General features: G+C 43.5%; 1 protein-coding gene across 1 annotated transcript in view; it reads left to right on the top strand.

Moving 5' to 3' along the window:
- Positions 1-8846, top strand: part of LOC131267599 (chromosome transmission fidelity protein 18 homolog) — a 16517-nt gene extending 7671 nt beyond the window's left edge. Inside the window, exons 6-9 of the mRNA XM_058270517.1 lie at positions 1319-1494; positions 1574-1994; positions 8340-8400; positions 8625-8846. Coding sequence (XP_058126500.1) covers positions 1319-1494; positions 1574-1994; positions 8340-8400; positions 8625-8725 — 759 coding nt within the window. The 3' untranslated portion in view covers positions 8726-8846. The remainder of the gene's footprint in view (positions 1-1318; positions 1495-1573; positions 1995-8339; positions 8401-8624) is intronic.
- Positions 8847-9379: the final 533 nt, after the last annotated feature.

Here is a 9379-nt window from a genome sequence, read left to right as displayed (position 1 = left end):
ACACGACATAATTTTGCGCTGGCGAAAAACTCATCAAACGCCTTTTAAGTTTCATTATTTTCGTGCCGTTTTTTGGAGGAGCTGCCCATTTTAATGAGCTTCTCGGCTTGACGGTGGGGACCTCAAATGAAATCCTCCCTTTGGAAACACCCTGAAACACATACAAACAACACCTTGCACATAAGATGGTGTCGAAAGACAAGATTGTGTACTCTACCGGGTTAGTGAATGATTTGAGTTCCCCTTTTCTTTGACGCTCGGAGCGAATTTACAACCCCCTCCGGCGAGGGTGGCACATTTTTTAACAAGTAGCTAAACTTATCTACTGACGCAAAAAAGGAAAAAGCAAATCTAATGAAACGCTTCGTCTTTGGGTTGGTTGTGTGTGTGTGTGTTTTTACATCGCCGTCACCAGGGTCGGGATCGGATTTTTCGGTTTTACTTGCAGTCCGGACGGAAAAGGAAATTAATTCCCGCTCGCGAATCTCGGCCACCGAGCACTAATGTTGATGATGATGTTTCGGAAGGCCGTTCTGGTCCGTTAGCGAAAGGATCGGTGCTAAAAAAAAAAAAAAACTGCTACCCAACCGTACTGCGGCTCGCGGATAAAAGAAATCTATTTGGCCGATAGGTCCCACGGTATGCTACAGGAGAACAACGCGCATCAACAACGTGCACAACGCAAGCGATGTGGCCGACGGGACGGAGACCCTTTCGCGGCGATGAAGTTTGGCGAGTGTTTTCATGAAATGATTCTATTAATTATTCAATATTCATTTACCCTGGGATCTGGGTTTTTTTACGTACATCCCCCCTTGCACTTGGTCAGAATCGTCAGAGAGATGGGCCTAAAACTCGTCAAACGAAAGGATGTCGAACAGTTCTGTTTTTTGTTTTAAAAAGATTTTAAATCTTTTTTTGCACCCCCGTTACGCGTGACTTGTTTGTACACTCTTTTCTAGCCGGGCCCGTGCCCGGTTCCGTCCCGATTGTGAATGAGCGCGGGGGGGATGGGGATTAGTGGAGCTTAAGTAAAATTGCGTTGGAAAATTTATATAATTTTCCTCTTTGCCTGCGCCTTTGATTACGTTTCGCAAAGTTGGATGTGTTTTATTTTGTTTTTCCTGTTTGGCGCAAAATTTTCGTCCTGGCTTATCTGCCGGGGTTTCCATTTCCCGGCTTTGATTAATTTATTTCCTTCCTTTCGGTGTGTCGGGGGTTTTTCTTGTACGAAAAAGGAAATTGTAAGAACTGCGCGATGTTGTTGGATTCGGTTTGATGTTTAATTGAATGGTTTTATTTTCCTTTTCTTTCCTAGCACACACAAAAACTGGCCAGTACGAAGCTTGTGTTGACCGGGCTGCGGAAAGGAATTTCGGCCTACCTGAAGGGCATCGGCGAGGGTTCGCGGGTGCTCGTCGAGACGATTCCATTGCTGAAGCGCGTCATCAACCCGTCGCTGCGGTCTGTCTCCGTGCAGTTACTTACACAGAAGTGAGATTTTTCTTATACAGAAAATAGTCAAAAGATGCTCTTCAATACAATACTTTACTCTTTCCTTCTTCTTTTGTAGAGAAAAATCCGATCTTACACACACGGTCGAGGTGATGGCTGACTTTGGGCTGAACTACATCCAGCTGAAAACCCCCGAAGGCACGTACCAGTATCAGCTCAATCCGGATCTCGACCAACTGTGTCACTTCAACGGGATGGCACCGCAAAGCTCTACCTACTTTGGCAAGCAGATTGTCGCGCGTGAAGTTGAGCTGGAGCAGATGCGCCGGGCCCAACCGAAGGTGGTAGGTGATGGCGGTGCGGGCAAGGTGGCCACAAAACCGGGAACCAATCGCTCGAAGGAGAACAGAATGGGAACGGCAGGACTGTTCGGTAAGGGCAAACCGGCGAAGGATGCTCAGAAGACGTCTCCCCCAGAGCTGCCGAACCATCTGCGCACCCTGAAACCGAAGCAAATTGTGCAGAAAACGAAACAAGTGGTAAGTACGCGCGTTCGGTTTCGGTAGCCCCTTTGCCATTACCATGCCGGAATTGGATCCGAGCTAAATGCTTTTAGCACAGCGGAAGATATGCACTCCCCCCACCCGGCACAATAGAACGAATACGAAATCTATTACCTGGTTCAATCTATATGGAAAAGATGATTGAAAATATTGAGGCAACAATCAATCGACCTGTGCACGACCGAACGAGGAAAACTCTCGCCTTCCCGACAATGAAATTGGAAATCAATCGGTTTGTTCGCAAATTTGGCAGCGTATTTGAAAACTTCCCGCTTTATTATTGTTTGATGATGCTGATGAAGTTTCTCGTGGGAACGATTCTTAGGCGCTGGATTTTTTTTATTTCTTTATCATTACCCAGCGGTTTATGGGATCGAAATTGACGACTTATGGCATGATTTGGTTGACTCGTAGTATCGTCCTAGTTGTACGAGGAAGAATTGATTGTTTCTTTTTCCTTTTTTTCGATCAAGTCAGGGACCTCTGTACACTCCATTTTCCATTGCTTTGTGCGCCATGCCGAAGCAACGCGCAACGATGTATCGCATTTCCATTAGCATACCCATTGATTGATTATTCTATCGCATTTCGCCTTTCCGTGTGCGCCGGGTGACTCTTTGGTGTTATTGTTATCCGTTACCTACTCTTGTTTCTTGTGCTCTGCTGGCTGATCACGGGCTCCATTCGTTGCATGTATGCTTCCTATACCCCTTTGCCGATTCATTGCCGATGAAGAGTTTTATTTATAGCCTCCCCGGTGCGCCCCCCTTTCCACGTTTGCTCGCTGTCACGATTTTATTTGTCAATTTTCGTGTGCTTTTGCGCGCAACATGACACGAGCATGTTTTTGGCTTCACTTGTTCCATAAACCGTAGCGAGTGCTTGCGCTCGGGCGAAGGAATTCAAATATTATTTTCAATTTTCATACAATTTCGCGCTCAATATTGATTTCAATTTCCCATCTCCTCTTCGAAGAGCGCAGTCAGGGGCGTCTTCTCTGTCCCCCGGTGTTAGGCGATTTTTGTACAGGCCATTCCATCCACCCCCGGGTATCGATTCGGGTCGTTGAATTTTTTGGCCAACCAAACAATCAACCGAGCGCAGAGCCCCGTTCACCGTGTCGACCCTCCTGGGTGGTTTCGGTCGGTGTCTGTTTTCCCACCGAAGGCATCGAAAGCAAGCGGATGTATCGTGTGCTGTATCCCTTCTACTGGAGGATAGTCGACTGTCCCGGTAGTTTGCCAATATAAGTTAGTGAACTGTGGGTGATGGAGAGGGAATTATTTTTCCTACCCAAGGCCCATCGTAAGGGGGACGGGGGGCTTTTCTTACTTCCAGTTTTTCCTTCCCAAATTCCATCAATATTCCCCAACCGGGGGAAACTTATCCGAGCTTTTGCCGAAGGTGTTGGCTATCGCACGAGCAGCAAATAAAAACGCACCCCTCCCAAGCAACGACTCTTTCCCTCCCCAATGTGTGAGTGTGTGTATGTTTGATGCTGCAAAATAAATAAAATAAAGCATTCAATATAGCGAAGCATAAGTGTGACGATCATTGCCAGGGTCGGATGCTTGGCTAGGGGAGGGCGTAAGGATCGATCAAAGATCTGCTCCTGTATCGGGGTGTTTTCCGCTGCTTCCAGTGGAAAGGCTCGTGGCTCGGAAGAAATAAAAGAAAAACTGGGAGTGTATGTGACGTGGAAATATGGCGCCCCTTGTACACGGGGAGTGGAAGTTGTTGTTCGGGCACGCCGGAGACGGACGAGAGGATGAAAAATTGTAGCCAATTTTGGATACACTTTGGGCACACTCATATCTTCTTCTCGTCGTATATTTATATATTTCGAACGCGTGAGATTCTTCAGCGAAGCAAAGGATTTTCTTTTAGCTTGTAAGCAATCCTTTGGTACATCGATGCTCGGTAAAGGGGAGTCATGAAAGAGCACGGCGAGGGGTTGGGAAGAGATAATTTAGAGTTATGCCATCAAGGATCAATTTGAGATGTAGTTTTTTATTATTCAGATTGATTGCATACATTTCGTCGTTGTACGCGTTCTGGGTAGTGTTTGCATTTGTTTTTCCCTTGCTTGGAATACACTCGATGTTGCTTTATCAAGCTATCACATATTCCACCACATCGTCCTGTCCTCCCCATTTGTTTTTACCATGTCAGGGGTTTGCTAATTTTGGTCCGAAGATCAAACCTCGTTTATGAAAAAGTTTCGCTACTTCTCGCGGTTAACGTAAAGTAATTGAAAGTAAAGATGATTGGTAGTACTTTCTTTGGTTGTTACAATTTGGATTCTAACAATACATTCTCGTTAATACAGGGATTCTTCTTCTTGGCGTAACGACCACTTAGTCATGCCTGCCCCGTTAAGGGCTTACGAGATTTGTTTCCCTGTTGTACGTGGATAGTCAGTCCTCTCGTACAGGGGAGAGTCCGGTCTCGGTTGGGATTCGAACCCACGCCGTCGAGGTGGTGAACCCCGGCACTCATGGGCCGATTTTCTAACCGGCGCTACCGCTCGGCTGTCGCGGACCCCCCCAATACAGGGATTATAATAAGAATAAAAGAATCAACTGACATTTGCACTTAACATTCTTAAAATATAATGTGTTGGGAATTGTAGCAATGAACAAATAAATTGGTAACTGTTACAATTCGTTTTATCATGCGTCAATTGGAATAAGGAAAAAGTAACTCTTTAGGAATTGTATCGTGCAGTTTTTCGAACCCAAACAAGCACCAACGGCCGGGGTCTGCTGTTATCGATCCTTGTGATCAGTCAACCCGTCAGTTGATCTCTTAAGTTCTCTTTTTCGTTGAATGTTATCATCGGGCTTTACGTTTCAAAATAAGCAGTTTTGCAATATGATTTGGGATGGATTACTTTCGTCCACCTTTGACCAAAGCTAGACTTGCCAACCCCTGCTTTAGTTAAAAAGAATTGGATGTTTAGTATGTCACCAGCGTGTCTCTGTAAAAGAGTTGTTATTTATAATGATTTATGGAAAATGAATCATAGGTTTCATTTCTGTCCACGTTTACTCTTTTTCAAGGAAGTTGTGCCCAAAACTGTTCCAAATGAAAGCGCATGTTTCTTTTTTATCTGCATAAATCTCGCAAACATTGTTCGTAGAACATTTTAGTGTGCAATTCGTTCGTTCTTCGCCATTTGGTTTTGTTTTCTCAGTTAATCAATGACTAATGTCCGGTTTCATGAGATTGATTTGAATATAAATTAAGCTATTTCTTTCGCGCTGGATATCGCAAAATGTTCCTCTAGATTATTTCCTCCTTCGTTGCGTTTCCTACCAAAGGCGCTCGTTCCATCGTTAAAAGGATTGATTATCGTTGATTGTTGATTTATCATTTATCTTGCCTATTCGGACCCCGCCCCATTACGTGCCCCCCGCCGGCAATCACGAACGCGACGGCGTGGATACATGTAATTTTCCCCGAGTTTGCGGGTGGAGATAATGCATAAAATCATTTGCTTTCCCCACCCCCCACTCTCATCCCCCTTTCCCCACAGTGCGTTGGGTCGTTTACATGCTCTACTGTGAATGCTCTCCAGCCAAAGCCACCCTCTCCCGGATACCATTAGGGGATTTATTGTTCGCCAGTGACCCAATCACCGGCAAGTGCGGGGTTTGGTTGGAGAAAAAATATTGCACCGAGTCCATTCCCGAGTCGCACCACGGACATCAACGGAACCTCCTACGGTGGGGAGCACCCGGAAGGGCTTAGGGATAAAGGAAGCGTTTGCGTTTTCTGAATGCTTAATAAAAATAAGATCATTTAGCCGAAGAGTAAAGGGCACGGACACCGGAATTGAACGTGCCGAGAAGGGTATTCCGGTAACCAAAAATATAGAAGTGCTGGTAGGGTTTCCTTCTCATTTGCTCCTCCTCCGGCGGCTTACCCCTGGTATGTCGCCGCAGGTCGCAAACGTAATCGTTCGTCCGTGAAGATAGAGAATATTATATTATTCCTCAACCGCCACCATTACTGGATTCTCTTTCACTTCCACTTCGGGTTTGCGAGCTGAAGCGGATCCACCTCCCGCTGGGTTGACTTTGGCAATTTCCTAGCATTTCGGGTACGATGGTGCTGGTGTTGGTAGGAGGTTTTGCTTCTTCACAAGCATCGTTCGGTAGGTAGGTGTGTACGTTCGTTCGTGGCACAAGCGGTCGGTCAACAAGGCGTACAACGATCCATATCGGAGATCCAACGTCCGGAGAACGTAAATCTTCCAGTGTCCACGTCCGGTGCCTTGGCAGCGCGCGTGCTTCACTTGTGACGGAAGTGCTCGAGGTCGACTGGTCCGACTCCGGGGCAGACCCATCCTTCGATGGCCGGTTCGGGCTGTGATGGTGTTAGAATTGTTTAGGATGCTTTTATACGTATAATTACATAAACTACCACATTTGTGTGTATGAAACTTATAGAGGATAGTTTTTGAAGGGCTTGATTTTCTGTTTTTCAATGTTCAATACGTGTTAAATTATCTTGTTTTTCTGTTGCTTTTAGAAAAAGGATGTTTAATGTAAGCATATTTTTTCAGTTTTTCAGCTCGTCATATATTATATTTATATTCTTAACCTCTTATTGTTATTTGTTTTAACCACAACTTTCGACTACTTTATTTGTGTTAAGTTATTTTTTATTATATCGTTTATTTTTGCATTATTTTTGTTCAATAATGATTCGGTTCGATTTTCGTTTTACTTTTTCCAACAAAAAACAAATCTTTGCTTCGCCAAATTTTGTATGTGTTGAGTTTTTAGTTCGAGGAACAAAAGCTGTAAGCTTTTTAATAGATTTTTCGTATTTACACCAAAAACTGATCGCTAACTATTCATTTGATCCTACCAGATTGCATCCGTTGTATGGTCACACTTGATGTTTTCTTTTTCAGGAGCAAATCAGTGAAATAAACATCACCTCAATTGATCGTTTAACCGGTACGGAATCTTTCGGCATTAGCTGCAAAAAGAAACGAGCCCGGGTGATGCTGGGAATAGCAATAATTCTTCCCCTTTCCGTTGAACACGCTGCAGGCCTGCGTTCCATTCTTTCCGTTTGGTCTGCGATCACTTGCCACTCGGTGGGGCAATAAAAGTAATCATCCTTTTCTTGCTATACTGGACTTCCGGTTATAGACCCGTTCTCGTTTCTTCGACCCGCCGGGCGGAAGTCGGTCGCTCGTATAGTTCGGGCGCACAAGCAGGAACCACATCAACGGTAGACGTTCGCTAAGGACCGTCGAAATCACGCAACATGTGAAGAAGGAAGAGAATCCGGCACTAAAGTGAATAGCGGCGTGATACGGGGAACGGGGTTCAACGCAAGGGACGCACAAGGGACGCACAAGGAGTGTGAGAATAATAACACAGAATCAGTGAAACCTCCCGAGCAGCCCGAAAATTCCGTTCGACGTAATTCAGTGTGTTAAACAATTTTCCGAGTAACGGAAACCCAAACGAAGGGAAATTCGGTTGATTTATTTTTATTGCATCTTAACGATGTAGATGTGTTCGGGATTGGGTTTTTCATTTCTTCTCTTTTTCTCTTTGCAATTGTGCATTGCTATGAAATATAAAGCTGAACGTTTAGAATGAATGGGTTTTAGTAAGTGGAGAATTGATTACTTTTTATTTAGCACTTTCTGCAACGACATGGCTTAAGTTTCGGTGTAAGATTATTGATATTGCTCTCTGGAAAAGTTTGCAAAAGGTTTTTCCTGTATCTTTCAATGTGATAAATTTTATTTAAGACAAATAATTGTTTTGAGAACCATAAATATGATCAGTAAAGAATATAAGAAATATCTCTTCCGAGAGCTCATCTGTTTAAGCCATTCGCTTTGTGAGTGAAAAAGTTGTTCCTTTCAATTGGTGGTTTTTTTGGTAAATCCACGACCTATTCATTGGTTGCCCTATGCCATTTGTAATGTTTAAGTTCAAATTAGGGTGTCAATTTACGATAACTTGCTTCCTATCCACCATTAGTATCCCTCGGGGCACCGAACGTTTGGTGGACAAGCGGACACCACTGACCTCGAAAGGGTCATTTTTATCCGTATTTTGGAAAAGAAAAGAGTTGCATCGTCTTTGTTTTTGTATTTTTTTAGATGTCTCTTCTTTCCTTGCCACGTTCAATGTTTGGGTTCCAAATATTCGTTCGGTGATTGTACGAGGCAGGAGGAGGGACTGCCTTGGCATTGCTTTATAATCTCCTATTTTTCACAATCCTTCTGGCTGGTAAACTTATTGTTTTCTTTTTCTTTTCCTTTTTCCATCTTCTTTGTTCTAGACTTCGAAGGACTTTTTCGGTCGTATCTGCACGAAGGAAACGGCGCTCCCGGTCAAGGAGGGTAAGTTGGTGCTTTGTTCGTGTGACAAATCAAATTGTTTATGTGTCTGGAAATGGTTGGATGCAGGACAACAGGGCTCAGGAGTAGTTGGTTTGTGGATAAGAGTGGACTTTATGGAAGTGTATTTTGTTGGTTTAGATTTTTGTTTTAAAACTGCTATATAAACTCTTATAGATGGGAGATTTAGTTTGGATTTAAAAATCACTTCTCTTTCGTATTTGCAGGTGGAACCGATGCAATTGTGAAGAGCCCCATCTGGTATCGGTACAAGGAAGGTTTTAACAACGCCGTGCGGAAGGACATCACCCTGCAGGACCTCATGTGAACCACAGAAAACAGTGAAGACTTTTATTTATGCGAAAAGGTGGTTCGAAGAATAGTAATATTTTTTTTCATTGCGACATTTTTTTGTAAATAAAGATCGATCGAAAGCTTGAAGAAAGACACGCCACTACGCAGTTCTCTTAAGAGTATTTTGCTTGTGATATTTTAAGCCATAAAACCAAATCTCTTATGATTACTGTTTTGATTCTTTATTATTTACTTTATCATCAATTAAACTGGAAAGGGAACAAATAGCTTTTCCAGCGAAACGTGGTAGAGCGTACAGTTGGTTTTTGTTTTCTTTTACATTTACAAGAACACCTCCGGTCGTGCGCATTGGTCAGTGCTTGTGTCACAATCCTACGATGGGAAACGTTTAATGTTGATTTTTTTATTCGCCAGCATCCTGGATTTTGCTTTTGTTTTCTCCCTTAACATCTTACTTGTTAACGACTTGTTATATGGTGTAATTATGAAGTTTTATAGAATACATTCTTTAATCAACGTACTATGCTCACCAACTATCGGATTCCTTATGTAAATGTATCACGCTCTAATCGGGTTCTACGCTATTTAACTACAATATTACATGTGAGATTCGTTACACGTGTGGAATGTACCTGTGGAACTCCCGTTAGAGAGAACGCTTCAATTG

Source organism: Anopheles coustani, chromosome 2 (genome assembly GCF_943734705.1).
Source record: "Anopheles coustani chromosome 2, idAnoCousDA_361_x.2, whole genome shotgun sequence".
Lineage (NCBI taxonomy): Eukaryota > Metazoa > Arthropoda > Insecta > Diptera > Culicidae > Anopheles > Anopheles coustani.
The sequence above is the reverse complement of the archived record's forward strand: the minus strand, read 5'-3'. Positions and strand labels throughout refer to the sequence as shown.